Below are 23374 nucleotides of genomic sequence, written 5' to 3'. Positions count from 1 at the left end.
GGTGGTGTGCATATAACACCAACTCTCACTCACTCAGGAGGAACAAAGCTAAACAAAAACCAACAATCAATTCTCTCTCCCACAACTGTCATACTCAATTCCCCTATAACCCATTTAAACAAAAACCAGAACATGTCGTTTCAAGAAGACTGGAGGAAAATTGACATTGACGCCTTCGAAACCGAGAATCATCTCTCACCAGAAGATCTCATTCCTGATTCAATTCCAGCCACTCCTCAATCCACCATTGAATCTGTCTCCCAACAAATCCGTAATCAATTATCAACGGGACAATTCCAGGACGCACTTGCCCTTGCACTTGATTCAGCACCATATGTCTCCACACCAGAAACCAAATCCCTCCATGCCCGTACTGTTTTTGAAACTTTGTGTTCGATCAGAAATAACAATTCTCTTAATGATTTGGACCAATTTATTCATGGTTTGAATAGTGAACAACAAGAAACTTTGATAAAATATTTATATAAATCGATGAGTGAGGAATATGGTCAAAAACAAGGAGGTTTATTATTGAGTTGGTTCGAAAAAGCAGTCGAGATTGGGGGATTGGGACCAATTGCTCGATATTTGACTGATAGAAGAACTGTATAGAGATTTTACTGTATACTTTACATAGGCAATAATACGTTTATACAAAACAAATACAAAACTAAAAAAAGCATATTAATTAAACAATATAGATTAGGTTCTTTTGTTGATTAGGAATGGGTATAAAAATTTCAAATGTTAATTTTACGTTGGTGGTGTAGATCTTTTCTTGAGCTTGGGGCTATTCATCATTGAGGACTTTCTTTTTAAAATCTTTAATGGGGAGGAATCATGTTTACCTGAACCCTTTATAGGAGAACTATTTAACTTCGAGCTAGGCTTTAATACTTTCTTTTCTTTCTCTTTAGGAGACCCATTTAATTTTTCTGTACTTGGCTTTGACAAAACGACCTTGTCTTGATAGATTTGATGTGGGCTAAACAGAGTAGTTCTGCTTGGGGAAAGTTCTGGCATATTGGTCAGGATAGAACTGGATTTTGATTGATTTTTTAATTGCTCAGTCAATTTCGTAATCTCATCATCTCTCCTTTGAACCTTTGCTTTGAATTTCTCAACAACTTCATGTGATTTCCTACGAAGTTCAGCAATTTGCTCAGCAGAATCATTATTCTTCAACTTTTGTATTGTCTCTTGGGCTTCTTGTAATTGCTGGGTTAATTGACTGACTTTCTCGGCTGATTTGTCAAGATCGGCAGTAATCTTAGTTTTCATTTCTTGTTGGTCCTTCATCAAGGTCTCTAACGATTTAGATTTCTCTTCTAGACGAGCGTTAAGATATTTGAATTTCTCAATTGATTTCTCTTTGAATTCTCTTGCTTCTTGAAGTGCAGCTTTAGAATTGGCGTTTTCTTTTCTAATACGATCAAGTTCTTCTTCTAACTCTGAAGCGGTTCTGTTTGCGTCCCTTGATGACTGCAACAGATTTTCCAAAGCTTTGATAGTTGTTGCATTTTCATTTAATGCTTCTTCCAATTTAGTTGACTTTTGTTGTTCATCACTCAATCGGCCCTTTAAGTGAGAAATTTCCGTTTCTTTACTACTTACAACCTCTTGATGAAGATCGTATTGATCTTTAAGCTGTCCTTTTAATAGAACCAATTCAGCCATATTATTGATTAATTCATTGCTAATGTTTTCCGATTTCTTGGTTTCAGATTGATAATCATTCTCGAGACCCTCAATTTCAGTTTTGTGAGAGTTGCTTAAGTTTTCAATCTCTCTCTTGTGAGATTCTTCCACTTGTTTAATTGCAGCTCGGTGATTATCCTTGATATCAATAATCTCATACGTCAAGGAAGAAATTTCTAATTGTTGAGCATGGATCTTTTCTTCTAATTTCAGAACTTTGTCGGTAGCTTCTTTGAGTAATTTTGAGGTATTATCAATCTCTTTATCTTTTGAATCGACCAATTCATTGAGTTTGGATTGTTCTTCTTCCTTGGATACCCTAAGTTGTTCATATTTTGTTTTGGTTTCTTGTAATTCTAACTCATAGCCACCAGCTTGCTGTTTAAGATTTTGAATATCAGATGTAAGAGATTCGATGTCTTTGGATTTATCTTCCAACTGTCCTTTTAATTGCTTTTCCTTGTATGAGAATTCATTTTGTAATTGATCAGCTTGGACAATTAATTCTTTATTAGAGGTTTCCAAAGTTTGAATATTGTTTATAGTAAGATCATAATCAGTTTTAAGTTGAGCAAAATCTATTTTGATTTGTTCTAATTCAACAACAAGATTCTCTTGTTGTGTTTTATTCTTTTCTGATAATTCCAAATTAACTTCTTCTTTAACCTTAACAAGATTTTTCAAATTTTCCAACTCTAGATTCAATTTAATATTTTCTGCTTCTAATTTTTCCGATCTGAAAAAAGTGGATCCAATAGATGGCTTAATCTCTCTTCTTATTTGTTTAATTGGCGATGAGGGTAACATATGAACAGTCCTTGAAACTGCCATTTTAGACCCTTTCACTGGGGAAGTTCTAACGATCTTCTTGGAAGTTGAAATTAATTTAGAAGATAAAGTAGGACGAGCATAATTTGGAACCTTATTATTAGATTGAGTAGAAACAAATTTCGATGTGGTCAATTTGAATGATTTCAACATATCAGCAACATTAACTAAAGTAGACCGAATCAATGAGACATCTCCAAAAGGATCTAAATGCATAACAACTTGTAAATCCTTATTTCTAAATATCAAATTAGTCAAAAAATTGGAAGATCTAACTGTATATGTTTTACTTGCCAACAATTGAGTAATTGAAGATATGTTTGTATTGGCAAAGATGCTTCCATTAGACATACCAGTTGACTTTTCATTACCCATCATATCAATCATGGTAACATGATGACCCATGTTATATAATGTGACCACAAGACAAGAGCGGGATGAGTTTGGGTTGGAATCAGTTGCTCTTGTTAATCTCTTCTTGAGAATCAGTTCAATTGTCGTTTCATTAACTTTTTGTCTCTTGAGATGGCTTTCGAAATTAGCCAATGGTACTCTCTTGCGAGAGTTTTCATCTAATAAATCAAGTATATATTTATTATTGGTGACTTCAAACGATGTAATAAAAGTCAGACCTTGAAGTGATTTAACTTTTTTGAAAACTAATTCTTTCAACATGGTGGTCTTTCCACTGTCAGTAGGACCTAACAAAATGATACATGATGTCTTATTCTGGATTAATTCTGGATATTCTTTGGTTTCTGATGAATAGATCTTGTTGAATTCATATGGTTTTTCGTTAAACTCAATGGTTGTTGATGAAGTTTGTTTGAATTCTGGTTGTTGTTCTCCATCAATCTTATTGGAGTTATTGGAACAACCCTTTATCTTTAAGTAAAGGGGAATTGATGAAGTCATTGATACTTGAATTCAGTTGAAGTAAGTAAGTCAAATGGGTTGTGAATTTGTAAAGTCTATTGAAAAGATTTTTCTTTGTAAACAACGAAATGTAAACATTGTATTTTTTTTGTTTACCTTTTTTATTTGGTAGGTCGTCCCAATTAGGAAAGACAATTAGTTTCAAAGAAAATTAAATTCCTTCGGGGCCCGACTTTTATTACCTCTTTCAAAGTTACTATATATATAGTTGATTTATTAGATGAAAATCTTCCCAAGAGAGTCTCATTGACTAATTTTGAAAGCCATCTCAAGAGAATGAATCGACAATTGAACTGATTCTCAAGAAGAGATTAACAAGAGCAACTGATTCCAACCCAAACTCATCCCGCTCTTGTCTTGTGGTCATATTATATAACATTGGACATCATGTAACCATGATTGTTATGATGGGTAATAGAAATTGCATTTCAATTTGATCAGATTCGAATAATAAGTGAAGTGTATGTTCACAAAAATCAAGTATCCATGGTGATCAGGTGTGTAGATACTAATTTTTGGAGAGAATTGGCTGCAAATTTATTTTTTTTCTCCCAACAATAATGTACTAACTATTTACCATACTACTAATAAGATACACTAAAAAAAGTTATATATACAGTTAATAGAGATTTATAACTCTATTCATTTAAATTGAAAAGAAATTGTTGTAACCGACAGGCCAAATGCCCTGATGGTTATGTGCTTTCCGTAAGAGAATAGTTTTCCAACGACGTTCGTTATTAGACGATCGTTTAGATTTACCGGAATCTTTTATATACCTTTTCTCTCCAGTTTATGTTAATACGTTTACTCAGAATATACATAGGTATTATTCACAACCCGACTTCCGTTCACTATAAGCCCCCAATTATTCGATTTATGGTATAGTTCCAGTAATTCCTTCTTGTTCGTCTCCTTCCAAAAGATCACAGGTGAGGTGGTTGTCCAAAAAAGCCCCCATTATAAGGAAGCAATATCAAATGATACATATCCGGTAAAATTACAGTTTGCACTCTGAAAATGGTTGTCCACAATCAACAGCAGCGTCGGGCTGATTCGGAGAAAGATGCTTTAATGATATACAAATCTGGTCCACCAGATCACAGGAACTGTTTCTCTGTGGAAGAATATGGAGGATACCCTGTGTTACCGACTTAAGCTAAACCTTTTGATCCTTTGGTTGAACAACTCTCAAGTAATATCAAACAGCTTCACATATTTGCATTGTCAATGTGTGGTCTTTATCCATCCCTCGATCATACTTTTCAAAAATTGTGATTTTAACAAGTAACTATTTCTCCATGGCAGAACACCGGATTTTGGTTGTTTTCAATTTGAATGAAACAAAAGAGATTGGGACTGATTCAAATTGAATCCAACCCAAAGCCGTTATTCTGGTACGCAGAAAGAGATATTTGCAATAATCACAATCTTGAAAAATTGGCATCTTTGTAATGGACAAGTTGACCTATATAATCGTTTTTTCGATACTTCAGGTCAAGATGATAATTCTGCCAGCTAGAGTGGTTGGAGTTCTCGAGGTTCTAGGTGCGAACTCGTCATATATCAACTACTCGGAAGAATAAAAGCATTTATGGTTGATATTCTATCAAGATACCATAACGGAAAAGACTATTTTTCAAGTAAATTCCAGATGTTGACCCCCATAGTTAGGCGAACAAGTATGAAGGATGGACACTGAAATTAACACGAGTTAAACATCTAGATACCAGGGCGCTTCTTGTACACACCATCTAAAACCGTTCTTATACAAACGATTGTAAAGATCTGATTGTATGAGTCCGTACAAACTGTAAACTTTGCAACCACCAATGTGCTTATGAACTTTTTTGTTGCGAGGCTACTATTTGTCTATTTGATTACTTTGATACCAGAAGACTACAAATTTCTGACTGAAATCTGTCGATCATGCGTGGAGTTTTACTATATGGAAACGATTAGTACATAATAATACTTACCTTTTTCTGTTGGCTTCATATTTGAGTTTAGTAGGGTTCGTGTCTTGTATTGATTCAAGAGAAGTAATCCATATCAATTCTCCAATAACTGCATTTTTATGAAACGATTCACTTGTAATTGCATAGCTTTACAAAGATAATAACCCCATTAGATTGCAATTCCTTCCTCGGGCCAACTGGAAATAAGCGGGTCAAGTGGATGATTCGTTTCCCTTTCTGATTGTTATTTTTTTTTTTCGGATATTGGTGGAAGTCGTTAATTAATTAAGTACGGTTGTATCAGAAAAAAAAAAAAAGTACTTTCTGATAAGAATGCTGAAGGAACTCCGTAACTACCAGACTACTATCCCCAAAGAATATTTTCTAGATATGATTCTAGAAAGAAAATAGGTTCCTTAACCATGTGAAGAGTGTTATGGAACTGTGAACATGATTTACCCTTGTTATTTTGGGTTTCAAGCAAACTAGGGTTCTGACAAAATGGGTGGAGGGTTCTAGACCTTGAGAAATCACGTGCATGATCTTTTTTAGTCTGACATACGAGGTGAATAAAAAAGAAAAATAACCGGGATTGCTAAAAAAAGTAAATTAATTTCTTTTTTATATTGAAGTCTGGCAACTATGTAACAGAGAACTGCTAAAGGAGGTGAGTGAATGACACAACGGTGGAATAAGAGGAGATGATATGCACATATGCTACAGAAACTGGCATGATTGCTTTTTAATAAAAGTGTAGATATATGTAGCTGTCTACCCTGAATGATGTCATAAATTCAGCAAGCTGATTTTATGGTCGCAAGAGACAGTAATGTATGAGTGATACAATAAAAAAATTCGTTACTAATTATTGCGACTTTGTACAATAGTAATTCCTAAATGAGTAATCTGCGCCGATAGCAATATTGGCCTGCACATGATTTATTGAACCATTTTTGCTTTACTGGTTGGTAAAACAATGGAAAGTAAACTTCCCGAGAGCAAAAAAAAAAAAAAATGGCTCGTGGTGTTTGAACCATTTTACACGACACTTGTCATTTTTGTGTTCACCAAAAAAAAAAATTGTTTTAGAATATGAAAATTTTTTTTTCGTTTCCCACCTTTTCAGTCTCTTTCTTTCTTTTCTTCTTTAGACTTAACCATCTCTCTCATTCATTTAATAAATTTTACCTAATAGATATATATATTCCCCTTATTAAGAGGAAAACTAATAGGTAAATTTTTAGTCAGTTGGTCACCCATCCATTAATTCACTATCCAAACCAATAGTTGGAAACATTCAAGAAAAAAAAAACACTTGGATAAAAAAGAAAGTTAATTTTTTTTAATTTTTTATTAAAAAAACTTTAATTAAAAAATAAAAATAAGGGAGAGAGAAAGAGAAAAATTTTTTTTGGAATCATTTTACACATACTGTATAAAAATTGACACATACACACAAAACTACCCATCAATCAATTTATTAATCAAAAAAAAATTTTTGTCCTTTTTCCCTTTTTGTTTCTTTCTTACATAACAACCACCACATATAAAGGAATCACAATCAGCAAAAACAAAAAGTGCTTATCACACACTTACATACATTCATTTTTTTTATTTATATTGTAAAGACACCTTAGGTAACTAACCACAGAAAGTCACTCTTCCATCCAACCACACCCCTTCAATCCACTACTACTACTTATTAATTTCCCACCTTTTTTTTTATTTGAAAGGTCGTTTAATAAGTGTCATATCAAAAGGATATATTAATTTATCATCCCCCAACTACTGTGAAGTTTTAGTTTATTCAACTTAGTGTCTGCTTTATTGCAACAACAACAAGAACTACCAACCACCACTTACCTTTTTTGCTGAATATTTTATTAACGAGCTTTTCATTAAGTTTTCGTTAAAATCTTTTTACGGTTCTTATATATCCATTAGTGTTTTTAATTAAAAACACAACTATTACTACTACTACCTGTCAAGAGAAGAGATTAAAGAAGAACAACAATCATGTACCAAGTTCATCAACAATATCATCAAGGATTAGGTACTGCTGGTCATAGAGCAGCAGCTTCTTTTAGCTACTTGCCGCCACAACAATACAATAATTCTTCTACTACTACTACTACTACATCCAACTCTACTACTTCTGGATACTTTCATCATAGACCATCTCAGTCTATGTATCAACAACCATATGCTTATCAACAACAACCCCAACATATGACTCGTTTCACTCCTGTGATCAACCACCACCACCACCATCAACAGCAACCTCCCCAAGCACAAATTGAACCTGTTGAACAAGAGCCTGCTGTTAATGGAGGTATTAATTCCGTTTTGGAGTATGATTTAAATACCATGTCTACATTTTTAAGTTGGTGTTCATTTGGAATGTTGAAACAATCAAGAAATCCCACTAAAGAATTTGAAAGTTTAATTGTTTCAGTTTTATTTGCTACCAGATTACCAAAATCTACAATTGTTATTGCTTTAGAATATATGAATCAACGATTTTCGGCTGCAAAATTAGGTTTATTAAATGAACATGAAATTTTTAATCATTTAATTGTTTCATTAGTTTTAGCTAATAAATTTAATGATGATAATACATTTACTAATAAATCTTGGTGTGGAGCTACTGGATTAGATTTGAAAGTTTTGAATAAATTAGAAAAGGATTGGTTAGAAGATGTCAAATGGTCTTTAAATGTTGTTAATTTTGAATCTAATATTTTAACTTTGGAAGAATGTTGGAAGACTTGGTTAGATAAATATGGAAATTCATCTTCTTGTACTCCAATTTCAACAAGAGCAACTACTACACCAATTGTGTCAAATAATATTCCATCTAGTCCAATTAAGTATGCTGGTAATTCATCATCTCCAGTACAAACTTATAGATCATCAATCCCATCATCCCCAATTTATTATAGTCATGAACAATCAACATCTTCATATTATAATTATCCACATTCGTCACCAATAATCACATCCCCAATCAAGTATGATCACCGTCATGATAATATCTGGTCATCACAAGCGCCACAACCTCCACAACCAGTTTGGAATAATTATAATTCTCAATTCAATGATCCTGCAGTTCAATATGTTGGTGCACCAATTGCTCATGTTCCAATGAGTCATATTCAAAGTCAACAATATCCTCCTAGTATGATTGGATTTCCGGGTGGAAATGGATTTGTAGGATATGCAAACCCTTATTATATGGCAACATGTTAACAGAGATATGGTTTTAGTTTTTTTATTTTTATTAATTGTTTTTAAAGAAAGCATATCCTTTCTTTAAATTGAAAAAGTTTATTATTATAGAGTTGATAGAGTTGTGGGTTTTTTTTATTATTATTTTCCCCAACCGTCCCCCCCGTTTTTGCTATTTTCCTTGTTTCGCCCGCTTATTGACAAAGATCAAGTCAATTTAAAGTGTTCCGTTATACTACTACTGATGCTGATACTATTGCTGCTGTTAGTATACAATTTTAATTTAATTAATTTATAAAAATACCCCAAAAAAAATTTGAAAAATTTTATTTTAAAATCCTCCAAAAAAAAAGAACTTAACAACGACAATAATCTAAAGTCTTTTTCCTATGTTGTCTCTTGTTATAAAGCTACAAGCTTGACTAACGGGAACGGGTCCCCATTTCAAATACAATCAAATATTAATTTATCACTTTGCTTAGTTTTTGGTTTTTTTTTTTTTAGAGTTTGGTGATTTTATTTGATTTAATTGATACTCTTGGTATCTTTTGAAAATGAATGGTGATGAAAAAGTATGTGAGACTTTTTTTGTTTTAATTGAAAACCTGATTATTAGTTTAATATATATTTAGTGTTTTCCTTATTTTTTATAGAGAAGAATCATTGTTTAATTAAATAAATGATAACGATCCTTTCTTATGAACCTAATACTATTGTTGTAGCCATAGTTCCTCTCATACAGATCAAAAAGAAGTGATAGAAATATGATTAAGACATTTATAAAGTTATCTGTGTGTATAATTTTCTATTCAATTTACTATGTTATTACATATGATACATATTTGGGTTACAACCCCTATTTGGTTGCTTCCTTAAATTCTTCTTCCTCCTCTTCGTCTTCATCTTCTTCATTAAGAACACCTTGTTCTCTATCCAATTTTTTAGCAGCTTCGGCAAAATCAATGACTTTACCTCTAGTTCTACGACCAGTAGTAATAATATTAGACTCATCAATCTCTAATAAATCATCTTCTTCTTCATCTTCTGCTAATTTATCATCATCATAATCACCATCTTCTTCCTCTTCGTCATCTTCCTCGCCTTGCTCCTTCTCGGCAGATTCTGGAGGAACATCATCTTCATATTGTCTTCTTCTTCTCTTCTTTTTCTTGCTTGATTTATCGCCAGATTCCAGTTCTGGTTCAGTAGCAGCACGTTTCTTAGTATCTTCACCAGTAGCTTCTTCCTTGGATTCAGAAACTTTTTCTTCTTCGGCTACTTCTTCTGGTTTGGAGATTGCTACGGCTTCTTCCTTGTGTTCTTCTGACATTGGTTTAATATATTTATGGACCCCAATTGATGAATATTAAGCAGTTGAATAATTTTAAATCCAGGGTTTTGTTGTTTATTTTGTTTGCCCTTGGCAGCCAGCCAGCCAGCCAGACAATCTTGATATTTGGAAATTTTACACGACCTGGATTACTGTTCCTAATGAAAAAATCAGAGTGATGATGAACAAGAGAAGACTTGCCATTATCTATCTAAGATAAGTATAATAACCTACTATAGCAATGGTATGTATATGGAGTACATGATGTTTTCCTAGAAATCATACTAACACATATTTTTAGTCTAATTCAATTTCAATAACCAAAAAAACCAAAATGTCAGATTTAATAAATTATCGAATCAAGATATCAACAATTGATAATCGATCATATATAGGCACATTATTAGCATTTGATAAACATCTTAATTTAGTATTATCCGATACTATTGAAAGTAGAATTACCAAAAAATCATATTCAGAGTTAAAAAAATCAAATAATCCAACTGAAATTAAACCAACGTTGGATAAACGAAGTCTTGGGTTGATTATATTAAGAGGAGATCAAATTGTTAGTCTTGTTATAGAGAGTGCTCCATTAACTTCTGTTGGTAGTAGATTGGGTGTTGTGAATAAAGGAACGGGGACTAGTCGACCTTTAAAAACTCCCGTGAGTGTTAAAGGAAGACTTAAGAAGATTGCTTAGATAGAATTACTGTATAAATTTTTACCGGGGAGAATACATAATTGTATAAAACGCTGATACTATTATTATTACTAATTAAATTACTGCTATTACTACTCTGTCTAACAACATCCACCGGCATTCTTATTCTTTCTTTCTTGGGGAGCAGGTGTTAATGAAATAGTTGGACCTCCAGTTGTTGGTTTGTTTATTCCTCCTTGTTCATTAGTATCCAATTGATGTTTTGAAATCATTTCATAAATATTCTTTAATAATTGATGAAATGATAAATCAACATTATCCGAACTTAAAGCACTTGCTTCAGTAAATAATAAATTATTTTCTTGAGCAAAATTCCTAGCTTCTTCAGTTGGTACTGCTCTTAAATGATCTAAATCAGATTTATTCCCAACCAATTCAATAACAATATTAGAATCAGCATGTTCTTTCAATTCTTTAAGCCATCTACTTACACTTTCATAACTTTCAGTCTTAGCAATATCATAAACAATTAATGCACCAACAGCACCACGATAATAAGCACTAGTAATAGCACGATATCTTTCTTGTCCGGCAGTATCCCAGATTTGTGCTTTGACTCTCTTACCATCAATTTCTAATGTACGGGTAGCAAATTCTACTCCAATAGTTGATCGAGATTCTAAATTGAATTCATTACGGGTGAAACGTGATAATAAATTGGATTTACCAACGCCTGAATCACCAATAAGGACAATCTTGTATAAGTATTCGTAATCGTATGAATAGTCGTCTGTATTATCAGCCATTGTTGTTATGTGTGTTGTCTAGTAATAAAGAATTGAAATGTGTGGATATATGTATGTCTATTGATATTAATAAAATAAAATCAGTCTATCGAGGGGAGGCAATACTGTATAAGGGGGGGATGGTTTGTATTACAATTATTAGTTCCTATTAAGTTGTACAAGGGGCGTGTGGTTTACAACTTTGAGTGCTAAATGGTATTAATGAAATAAGTGTGTGTTCTGTTGCTAACAAACCTTATTAAAAAATGTTTTTTGGCTGTTTGGTGAGTTTGTTGAATTTTGTTGTTGGCGGAGGAGAAAATGAGTGTGAGAGGAACGACAGAAAATCAGAAAAAAAAAAAAAGAAAAGAGAGAACGAAAAATTGTTTCATTTTACACGACTTTTTTGAAAGGAGAAAATATTTTTTTTTTACATGCAATGTTTTTTTTGCAACCAATTCACGTAACAAGAGGAAAAATTGCTGGATAATTATTTTAAATGTCAAGATTTATAGAAAAAGGCAAATTAAACTTTTCTTGATCTTTATAAGCTACATTTGGTCTTGTCAGAGAGATAGATACATAGAAAGGCTAAATCACGTATTCACTTCAAAATATTGTAAGTTGATTTGTTAACATTGTTGAAATCAAATGCCAAGAATCAAATTCAAACAATGCAATGAATTTCGCCTAATTATAGATTTAAGTATCAATGAAATGAAATCAAATGAATTAATTTATTTCTATTTAAAATTCTCTCCAGTCTTAAATAAAATCTCTATAAAATGTCATGCAAATAGCTTATGTAATAAATCACATATGGGTCATGATATTATAATCACCTGCTAATAATCCACTTGGTTGTAATGATGAAAAATCAATATCTAGATTAATATCATCATCATCTAAATCATGATATCTACCATTTTTAACATCATTTGTTATCGAAGGATAATTATCCTTTTTAATATATTGAGTTAAAAAGGAAGTAATTTGAACTTCTGATAATCCAATAACTTCATTAAATTCAGATCTTGTCAATTCAACATCATAAATTTTCTCTCTCCATTCTTTAACATTATCAATTGGAAACTTTTCTTTAGNTTATCGAAGGATAATTATCCTTTTTAATATATTGAGTTAAAAATGAAGTAATTTGAACTTCTGATAATCCAATAACTTCATTAAATTCAGATCTTGTCAATTCAACATCATAAATTTTCTCTCTCCATTCTTTAACATTATCAATTGGAAACTTTTCTTTAGCAATTGGTTCATAAACCATAAATCTATATAATAAATAAAGTCTCATTTGGAAAAAGGTAATAATTCTTATAAGATATGATGACATATGTTTTAATTCTGGTATCATTGGTGAATAAATCTCGTGGGAAATATTACAATTAATAGGATTATCTAGCCAATGATAAAATATATCCAAATCTTTATCACCAGCAAATACATCCAACATCAAGGGACTATCAAAATCTCGAAGAAAATAAAATTTAACTTGGGGGAATATAGCATATAAAGATTTCTTGAATACTTTATAAAATAAATATAATACTTGTTCAAATGGATCATTAGATTGTCTTACTGCAATTAATCTGGCTGGAAATAATCTTACCCATCTATAAATCATATCATATAATAATTCTTGTTGAACATGTAAATTTGACATATTGGCCGTAACATTGGGGATAAAATTATTAATTGTATCATTTGTAAAATTCATTAAATCATCAAATTTTAATTTAAGAAAGGTGAAATATTCATTATTATGAGCTTCATTCCCATATCGTTGAGATTGTAATTCAATACTTGAAGTTATTAATTCACCAAATCTAATTAACATTTGTCTAAATTCATTTAAAAACCCCGGATTAAAACTTGGTAAATAAATTGATCTAACAATATTTGTCATAAGTTTTAGATGAACTGTAATTAAATTGGGGGTAATACCTTCTTTAACTAATGAATTATTATTATAATTTAAAATACTAAATAATCCATCTCGAAAACAATTTATTGAATTTAAAGTTGCTTCAGGATCATAAATTGACATTAAACTAAGAATATATGAAACAGATCCAACTAAATCAGGATCTTCATTAGTATTCAACATTCTTCTTAAATCTTTAATAACCTTTGCATAATGTTTAAATGATTTCACAATACATATTGATCTAATATTTGATAATTGTATTGCCCCAGATTGATGATTCTGGCCCAATTTAATTAAATTTCGATATTTTTCATGAAAACAATTCGAGATTAAATAATTGGTAGTTAAATTAAGTAAACAATTAAACATTAATTCTGAAGTATATGCTTGATAAACAAATGATGTAAGCCATGTTCTATAAACATGTCGAATTTGAGGTAATGAAAATGTTCCATGTTGAATTGAAGGTCCTGCTGCTTCAACCATGGATTTTAATTGTTGTAAATGATTAATATTGGGACGAGGTTTATGAATAAATTTGGTTGGAATGATGATTGCCCCTGGCAATGGTTTAGTCTTTTCAAGATTGAATTCTGATAGATTCCAATATGGATTTGAAGGCGGGAGAAGTGGTTGACTACTAGGCTGTAATGATGATGGTGGATTTGATGTCGGTACCGGTTGAGTTGTCTCTTGTCGTATTTGTTGATCGGTATTGTTGAGACTATTACTCTTCTTGATAGAATAGATTGGATAGATGATTGGTAATTCATTATCATGTGATTCATCACTCAATAAATTATCAAAATTCTGAGTGATTGACTGATATGAACGATGAGGCTTACTAGCTACTTTCAGCTGATGATGTTCCTTTTCTGCTATCGGTATCCTTGGTATTATCTTAACTTGCTTTTTCACAGTGGAGTCCATTCGGGATTCCTTGTATTCATTAGGATTAACTATGGCACCAGTATTATTATTAGCATTTAATGTAAGTTCATCAACTTCATTTTGTAATTTCATTTGACGCAATTCATTTAATTGATCTTCAGTATAATCCAAATATCCACATTTAACTTTATGTTTTCTACAATTAAGACATGAAGGTAAATCTTCAGAACATTTCACCCGTCTTTTTTTACAATTTGGACAACCTAATTTAGAATTTTTATGTTTTCTACGCTTGGCTTTTTCACCTAATGAAGTTGCTGCCATATTAATTCCCATTGGAGTTGCATTACTTCCATTACTATTATTATTGGAGTCTAGAGGAGACTTGTTTGCATATACAGTATTTGAATATGACATGTCACTCATATTTATTGTTTGTCCTCCTGGGCTGGATGGAGACCCACCTGAAGTGGATTCACTTACTTCTGGTGCATGCAAATTATCATCTTCAGTATTTGATGGATATGAATTGGTATTGATACGGCGGATATTTGATTCCGCTGATGTATCCATATTTTGCGTTCTTTTGCGATAATGTTATATTATTAGCCGCCAGCTAGTAGGTATAAGTATAATGTTGTTGTAATAAACTACGTAGTTAAGATTGTTAGGTCCTAGTGATTTTGATCCAAGAATTATAGGCGAAGAAAAAAAAAAGCTCTGGAACGAAATTTAAAATCTTTATATTTTAATAAGGGAAAAATATTGAACCCTCTCTCTAAATCCATTTGGCTTTTTTTCTCTTTTCCGGATTTGTTACTACTTTGTTCTCTCTTTGTACTTTTATTAAAACAATAAACAGAATTCTATTTAATTTAACTTATTCTTAAGTGGCTTATATAAATTGTGTCAAGTTGTCTTGATTGGGGAGAAACGCTTGATTACGATTTGGAAGGGAGAGAGATGGTGGTGCCCCCCCCAAGAAAAAAAGTAATTAACGAATTGATGATGATGATTCTCCATCCATCGCGACTTATCTGCCATTTTGCACTAAGAAAAAAAAAAGGTATGACTCTATGTAAAAATGGGTAAATTAAATAAAATTTTTTAGTGAGAAGAAACTAAACCCAAAAACAGACACATTTATTTTTTTATTTTTTTCCACCCCACCTTATAAAATAATTATAATTTAAAAAATATTAATTTTCAAGGAAAAACAAAAAATCAAATATGAATAAACTATGTGCCCCGGCTCTTCTTTTATCAGACCCTTTACATTGAACAACCACCAAAAAAAAGGTATGCCTTTACTAGGAAAATTGAAGCATTATTACGACAAGTCTTATATTTGGAATATAATGATATTATGTACATGTAAATAAAATAAAATATAATTAATGTTCCATTTTCGGCAGTTTAAAGGCGGACCCCGAGGCGCAAATATTTAAATTAATTAATTAATTACTGAAAAAACCACAGTATCTACAAGCCTGTTTTACGGGTATATGTATTAATAAAATTATTCAATATCAATATTGTTGGGTCCTAAGTCCATTTGAACCTTATGTTTGTCACTATTTCTTCTTTCGATACCATGTAGTTTATTAATTTCTAAAGTACCTTCAAATTTGACATAGATGGCAAGCGAATTGTCAATTTTCAACTTTTAGCTCAACGAAACATGAAGCGAGAAAGCTTTTATTATATTAACCAAAAGACCCTATTCAGTTTCTATTATCAATCCAATCAGCCACCAAAAGTGGTCTGCCTTTTTGAATCATGTTTTAATTGTTCTCTAACTAGCTATTGTTTTGAGATTTGTTCGGCTGCTTTGTTATAAATCCGATCAACAAATCCACCTCGATTTAATCAAGTTTCTTTTAAATCTCAATATCTTGGTAATGAATACTTCTTATAGGTATATAATTCATATGTATTTGAACCCATGTATCCAAAAAGAGTTTGTTCGCATGCTTCTATAAATGGAATAAAACCCAAGCTAGAACAAGATCGCATGATGACTAATGAACAATATTGTTCCATTGTTCGTTCGGTGTTACGTCAATTTACAAGTCCGAAACAATGGCAGTCAAAATCACTGTCAAAAGTGGGGACGTGAAACCTGCCGCGGTTCTGCAAACTTGTTACCGTTGTCAATAAAGGTATGAGAGTTAATCCACAATGAGAATATTTATTGCCACGGCCAGCACCTCATGATTATAATTAACAGAAGTTAAAACAACTAAATAAACATAATAATGGGAGATAAAGTTTTTGAAAAAAGAAACAATTTTGTTTAGTCTTGCTACATATCACTTATAGACGACTGATTTGGCTCACACAACTGTATCACTTCTAATTCACTGCATTATCTAATTACTATTCGACAAGTTTTAGTCTAGGTAGGTGCGCCAATTCTCTTTTCGGGTTTGGACCAGCCACTTTGAAGACATCATAAGTGGGGAATCTATTTTTGCTTCTCAAGCGTCAAGGATAGTTTAAGCTTCCTATTTTGAGTCCAACTGAACTATTCTTCTTTCAATCCATGCCTGTATACCTCTTACAATCGTTTCTGAGGACTTATAACCAGCCTTCGACTTAATATTCAGGCATCAAAATGGGATAAATAGAGTTTGCTATTGAATAAAAAATGATTGTGTACTTGTTGGGTATCGGTCCTCTCATTCCACATTTCAAGAAGCTATTATTCGACTGTTAGAATGCCATGCCCTTCTGAAACTAGTTCTTTCTGGTACAACATATTGTACCGAAATCTCAAAAACAAATTGCAAAATAAAAAAAAGTAAAAAATATTTTATTTTTTGGATATAATATTTTTTAATTTTACATTATTTTTTAACTAATCTTTCAAGTCTAAAAAAATATCTTTTAAATTTATTGCCAAAAAACTCGCCAAAAATTATTCGGAGTACAAGCTATAATAATTTCCGTTGATTTTTGCTCATTGGATCGCAATTATCAATATTTCCCAGGGTCATTTTCATACGGTTATGTCTTTACTTTTTGGAATGGAAAAGCTTAAACATATTCTCCTTCTTTGAAAATTGACAACAACAACTTGTTTTTGATGATGCATAGAAATGTTAAATTGCTCTTTGCCCATTGAAAAGGTTGTCTACTGCTTGTAGCAGGAATGCGTTGGTTAGAACAGACTTGATACTTCTCAGGCGAAGGATCATGACCCTTTTTGTTTCCAGACAACTTTGGAAACTTGGGGGCTGTGGGATAGGGAGGTCACGGTTGGAGTTATTGGCAGCGCACGCATAGCCGTCTCTTAATCTCTATTCTCTACAGATGTGTACCCTGTGGCGTTATCTTTACTTTAAAGAGAACTTTAAGCCGGCAGTTCATTTCCACAATCTTTGAACAAAATATACAGTGGACTCTATATTGACAAATTTGATACCCTGACGAGTCTCAAAACGATACAATAATCTGTCACTACCGTTGGATTGCTAAATATTGTTCATCCATGTAGCAATGTTCCTAAAACAAACTAGGAGATTAAGGTTCAATGCAAATACATCATTCTATTAAAAACTACACATACTTTAGAATATAATATATATATAAACTTAATACAGAAATCCCAATCCAACAAATAAGAATACAAACAGGTTGCAGAACAGGAATTCTTTTAACAATCAAACAAAAAGTACGCAAATATGTAGCTCCCCCCCTTAACCTTTCTTTGCCCAATCCAACACTTCTAAACTCATAACAACAATGAAAATCGTACTAGGTATTGTGAAAACAACATAACCCCAAAACAAAACACCGGCCATTTCTTTTTGATAAACCTCATTCAATTGACTGATTTGAGATAATTGAATAGCTGGAGGACTTACCGTTAAAATAAATGCAACAATCAAGAAAATTGGATCATCCAATACTGAAATATTTATATATTTAACACAAAGGGCAATTATTGGAAGTAATATTATTGAAGGTAAGATCATTCTCGATAATAATGAACCAATTAAGATTCTTGTATAATGTTTTGAAGCAGGTGGGAGATCTTGAGATGGGTATAAATTGGAACCAAGAACGATTAAAATTAATGGAATTGAAACACTACCTAAACCAATAATTGCATTTGTAAGGGTATTATGAACAAATGAATCTGTATTGGTGAAGAACATGTCTTTAAGATATGGCACTGAAGCAACTACAACACTGATTAACATGGCATATAATGGAGGATTCATAAAGGCAAGGAATTGAGCTATTGGTTTGATTTGGACAATTTTTGAATACCAAGGCGAATTATCAGTAGTAGCAACATTTTGATTTTCAATTGAGGAAATAATGGATTCATTTGAAGGTTGTTGTTGGTCAATGTAGAATGCGTCTTCGTCTCTTTCTTGGTTGGCTAAAAGACTGGTTTCTTCATCTATGTTAGTCATATGGATTTGTGCTCCATGTTTTGTATAATATGTATTTAATTCCACTTGAGATCTTCTTCTTAATAATGTATTAAACCCCCACGACCATCTTAAAACTTGACCCAATTGTTGAAAAATAAGTAAATATAAAATCCCTCTTCCAGCAACTTTATCATTATTATCATTCTTAATATCATCCCATAATAAATCAGGTAATGTATAAGCCAAAGATAAAGTCAATGAAACTGGCAAAGAATTAGAATTACCAAATACTGCCATTGCAGTTACAAAATCAGATTCTGGTTCATTTAAAGATAATAAATATGCAGTAATTCTTGAACAACTAAAAGCAATACCAGTTGATACGGCATAAAAGATAGGAATAACTCCAATGTCTATAATTTTAGAAATTGATAATGAAGATGCTAATTTGGAAAAAACAAGACAAGGAGTGAATAAATCAACATTTAAAGCACTAATTACTTTTTGCCCTTGAATATTTAATAATCCGGTTTTGGCAGCAAAAAAACCCGCAAAACATATTATAACAACTTCTAAGACTGCTTCCAAAGTAAGGAATGAAATATCAAATAAAGATAATGATTCAACAGGATTATTTAGTAGATTGGACATGTATGAAAATTTATTTATATGTAAAAGTAGTTGTTAATGAGTGAGTGTTTGTTTGTGGTGGTTGATTGTTGTTAAAGTGTTTTGTTATGTGAATGTAGCTATAGAATCCAAGAAAAAAAAAGGGGGTTTAAATAATTTAAATATACGCTGGGATCTTTAAAAAAAAGAAAAATTAAAAATGATTCAACAAACTGATTATGTGGTTGACATTTTATAATTTTAATCTTTTTTTATTTATTTACGTAATTAAATTCAAATTAATTAAAAAAAATGGCTGTAAAAAATTTACTGTGTTCAACACATCACCCGGGGGGGGATCCAATTTACTTTATCTTCTATAATACACATGACACAGATACAATACTAAGAAGTGGCTGTGTAAACCATGCAAATGATGCATACATTTGCTTATCTCGGAAAAATCGCACAAGAGAATTTGATAAGCCCCAAGGGTCATACATACTTCAGGAAAGAGGTGAGGAGGAAAGAAGCAATTAAATTACAGGTGAGGGAGTAACTGTTTGAAAATTTCAAATTATTAAATGATATCAAACACACCATCTCATTTTGAAATACAACTTTAGATATGCAAACGCCTCCCATGGGTATACACTTGAAGGTCTTTAAAAGGATATTTTCCTAGGTTGGTTTGGCTTGGTATAATCTTGGTTAGGTTAACAACATGCTACGTTGGTTGTGGTTTCTCGTGGTCTAGATCAAATGATGTCATTTAAGCAATGTATATCAATTGCGTATTCCAATCCAAAAATAAAAAAAAAAAAAATAACATCATTTATTTTTGAGAATCGAAATAAGCGGCGTAGAAAATACACACGTGGATTGCGAAAATTTCATTCCTTTTTTTTCTTAAAAAGTTTAAAGTTGCAAAAAAATAAATTCATCTTAATTGACGCAAAATCAATTGTAATTTATTGATAAGCGAATATGCAGAGAATGTCGTGTACTTTGTTCAAAATAACCCATTGTCTGAACCAATTTAATAAATTTATATAAGCAGATTATTGCAATATTCCTCATATTAAACATCACTAAACATTCATCATTTTAAATGAATTCCGATTCATATGAATCAGGTTTTCTATGTAGTTTTTAAATAATAATATAGTTTTTCCTTAATATTACAAGAAAAAAAAAAAAACCAGTAACCCTATCCCAAAGAAATTATCCGGAATTGCAATAACTCTATTTTCGTTGAGATAGAAGCCAAAGCTATAAAAGTTGACGCATTCTTCATTAGTAGCGACTCTTGCTATTCGAAAGTAAATTCAATTTCTAAATTCAATTTCTAAAACAACTTCTAAGTTCTAACTCTAGATTCTATCGCTAAATTCTATTTCTAAATTCCATTTCTAAACGTTCTGGAAACCACGTCAAGGCATCAAAAGGCGTTTACTATTGTCTCATGTTTCCAAAAATTGTAGAGAAAGCTCCAATAGATATTCCAATACTCGATACATTTTTGGAATCCATTTTTGTATTCTTTCTGAAGCAGCTGGGTTTAAAACAATCAAATATACCTAAGAACTTTCCATATGCTAGTGAATGTACCTATATTGTGGAACCAATTCATATATAAAAGGTGCTTAGTAGCTGTAGAAGCCTTCGGAAAAATTATCAGATGTTAGTCATGTGGGTAATAACATGATTAGATTCAAGTGTAGGAGATCATTGTCAAACCTATTTGTAGTGAAAACTCTACTGTTGAAACACCAAATATTTACCATTTCTAATTACTCGAGTGGAAAATGGGCCAAGAATGGTTAACAAACTCTGGCATGGTACACTTAGAATACGCCTCATAATACATTCATTTTGTCCAAATGAAGATATTGATGAAATCATGAACAAAAGGACATTGAGGAAACTTAATAGAAATACTAGCATTTTGTGTCGTTTACAAAAAGAGTAAATTAGGAATCGTCTTTTGTGGTTCCTAGGTTTGATAGAGATTTACCCCTCTTTTCAAATACGCCTGAGTTTTATTTTGTGTATGAACATTTTTGTGGTTGTGTGACTATAATAGTACAGTATGTAGATAATTATGCAAATTAGGTTGCAAATTTGTTGTGGTTGCAAAAAAAATCTCAACTATAAATAGACCTGGAAATCCCCAAGAATTCAAAATTTTTGTTTTCTTCTTTTCCCTTTTTCTTTTTCTTTTTCTTTTCTTCTTTCATTAATTATCTCTTTCCACATTATCGCATCTTTCTGTCAATCATTTCCTTCATTCATTCATCTACTAGCTATGTCATTTATAATGTTGTTCTGTCTCCCACTTTTGCCTCATATTCATCTATTCATTGCTTGTTCATTCTTTTATCCATTCTTTAATTTATTCCTGTCACAGATAGTTTCTCCTTGTGTCATTCATTCTTTAGTTCATTCATTCAATAAGTCAGTCATTGTATCCTACATTCCATACTTCATTTGTCTTCCGTCATCCTTCGTCCATCCATCCATCTTCACTTATATCTAGTATTGTTCCATCTAACCAGCCATCTGTCACCAACAGAGTTCAAATATAACCTTTTAACTGCATCTTTGTCGATCTTTTTTGTCAGAATACTGGAAGGTATGGTACAACCTTTCCAACCCTGACAGCTTCTCTTTGTTGGATTAAGCAGCTCGAAATAGGATGGAATTGAAGGATGGAGACAATAATCAAGGAATGAAACAATGACTGCCTGATTGAATGACCTAATGAATGGATCAAGGAAGGAACTAGAATGTGACTGAATAGATAAATGGGTAAAAGACATGCGAATGGGTATGGGTCATGTGGTGTAGGTAGTGGAAACTATGATGACCGGAATTCGCCAGGCTCTAATATCATATTTGTAAACTTATGTTTGTAAACTCCCGTTTGTGAATTCTGTTTGTAAACTTCAATTTGAGAGCTTCTTTTTGTAAACTTTTCAACCACAAACAGATATTTCAACTAGCAGTATTTCAACCACATGTCAATTAAATCGATAGATCAACCTCAGAATGTGATGATACGAGAAGGGAGATTACTTTCAACACTATTTGAAGCAAACTGGAGGAGGGTTGAAAATTAGCCGCCCACAGAAATTCCTTTTTGTAAACATTCTTTTGTAAACTTTTCAACCACAAATAGATATTTCAACAAGCAGTATTTCAACCACATGTTAATTAAATCGATAGATCAAACTCAGAATGTGATGACAGGAGAAGGGAGATTACTTTCCATATGATTTGAAGCAATTTGGAGGAGGGTCGAAAATTAGCCGCCCACAGAAATTCCTTTTTGTAAACATCTTTTTGTAAACTTTACAACCACAAATAGATATTTCAACTAGCAGTATTTCAACCACATGTTAATTAAATTGATAGATCAACGTCAGAATGTGATTACAAGAGAAGGGAGATTACTTTCAACACTATTTGAAGCAAATTGGTGGGGGGTTGAAAATTTGCCGCCCACAGAAATTCCTTTTTGTAAGCTTTGCAACCACAGAGAGGTCATAACACAAACAGAAGTTTCTTACTCTGAATCTAATCCAAAGGGAAACTATGGTACAAGGCGTGTATTCAGGGGTTCGGAATACCATGAACAGGAATCGTGGCCAATTTGTGGCCCTTTCCGAAGTCAGTTATATTAGCTGCCCAATCATCGATTCCGTTCGTAAACTTCTGTTTGTAAACATCTTAACCACAAAAGCAAAGATCAACCCCATATTTCAATCAGCAATAAAATGATACACACCGGCCGCTGCATTCCTTGAATCTCGCATAACATTGCCCGTCAAGCGCTACCTTATTTTGATCATGCTTTCGCCCGGTTGCAAAAATGGAAAGATCATGGGTAAATGTGAATGATACGGGTAGTAAATCAACAGTATTAGTCTCCTGTATAGTTGCACGTTAATTTCTACATAGATAGTATCCGGTGGCCAAAATGGATAGCATTCTCTGTAGTTCTATATAGAGAGTGGTTCATAAACTTCTTTTCCCTGTTTTGTAAACTATGAAACCACAAAACCAAAGTTCAAACACAGCTTTCAATAACAATACGAAGAACTCTGGCAGC

General features: G+C 32.2%; 8 protein-coding genes across 8 annotated transcripts; 3 read left to right on the top strand and 5 right to left on the bottom strand. All coding sequences in view use genetic code 12, as the record gives it.

Moving 5' to 3' along the window:
* Positions 1-132: 132 nt before the first annotated feature.
* Positions 133-612, top strand: ARC15 (Arc15p; the record flags this gene model as incomplete). The annotated part of the gene is made up of 1 exon (XM_049407376.1): positions 133-612. One exon carries the CDS (start codon positions 133-135, stop codon positions 610-612), a length of 480 nt encoding a protein of 159 aa, XP_049263195.1.
* A 141-nt stretch (positions 613-753) lies between these two features.
* Positions 754-3441, bottom strand: J8A68_003511 (uncharacterized protein; the record flags this gene model as incomplete). The annotated part of the gene is made up of 1 exon (XM_049407375.1): positions 754-3441. The coding sequence occupies one exon, from the start codon at positions 3439-3441 to the stop codon at positions 754-756; it is 2688 nt and encodes an 895-aa protein (XP_049263194.1).
* A 3995-nt stretch (positions 3442-7436) lies between these two features.
* Positions 7437-8669, top strand: CLG1 (Clg1p; the record flags this gene model as incomplete). The annotated part of the gene is made up of 1 exon (XM_049407374.1): positions 7437-8669. One exon carries the CDS (start codon positions 7437-7439, stop codon positions 8667-8669), a length of 1233 nt encoding a protein of 410 aa, XP_049263193.1.
* Positions 8670-9504: 835 nt separating this feature from the next.
* J8A68_003509 (uncharacterized protein) lies at positions 9505-9978 on the bottom strand (the record flags this gene model as incomplete). Its single annotated transcript, XM_049407373.1, has 1 exon — positions 9505-9978. The coding sequence occupies one exon, from the start codon at positions 9976-9978 to the stop codon at positions 9505-9507; it is 474 nt and encodes a 157-aa protein (XP_049263192.1).
* A 241-nt stretch (positions 9979-10219) lies between these two features.
* On the top strand, positions 10220-10681 carry J8A68_003508 (mRNA splicing protein; the record flags this gene model as incomplete). Its single annotated transcript, XM_049407372.1, has 2 exons — positions 10220-10222; positions 10280-10681. 2 exons carry the CDS (start codon positions 10220-10222, stop codon positions 10679-10681), a joined length of 405 nt encoding a protein of 134 aa, XP_049263191.1.
* Positions 10682-10782: 101 nt separating this feature from the next.
* Positions 10783-11448, bottom strand: YPT31 (Rab family GTPase; the record flags this gene model as incomplete). Its single annotated transcript, XM_049407371.1, has 1 exon — positions 10783-11448. One exon carries the CDS (start codon positions 11446-11448, stop codon positions 10783-10785), a length of 666 nt encoding a protein of 221 aa, XP_049263190.1.
* Positions 11449-12240: 792 nt separating this feature from the next.
* ECM22 (Ecm22p) lies at positions 12241-14836 on the bottom strand (the record flags this gene model as incomplete). Its single annotated transcript, XM_049407370.1, has 2 exons — positions 12241-12519; positions 12590-14836. 2 exons carry the CDS (start codon positions 14834-14836, stop codon positions 12241-12243), a joined length of 2526 nt encoding a protein of 841 aa, XP_049263189.1.
* Positions 14837-17964: 3128 nt separating this feature from the next.
* Positions 17965-19302, bottom strand: J8A68_003505 (uncharacterized protein; the record flags this gene model as incomplete). Its single annotated transcript, XM_049407369.1, has 1 exon — positions 17965-19302. The coding sequence occupies one exon, from the start codon at positions 19300-19302 to the stop codon at positions 17965-17967; it is 1338 nt and encodes a 445-aa protein (XP_049263188.1).
* Between the last annotated feature and the right edge of the window lie 4072 nt (positions 19303-23374).

Source organism: Hemisphaericaspora subhashii (genome assembly GCF_019202705.1).
Source record: "Hemisphaericaspora subhashii strain CBS 10753 chromosome Unknown scaffold103, whole genome shotgun sequence".
NCBI classification, from domain to species: Eukaryota; Fungi; Ascomycota; class Pichiomycetes; order Serinales; family Debaryomycetaceae; genus Hemisphaericaspora; species Hemisphaericaspora subhashii.
This window is presented reverse-complemented; position numbering and strand designations above follow the sequence as displayed.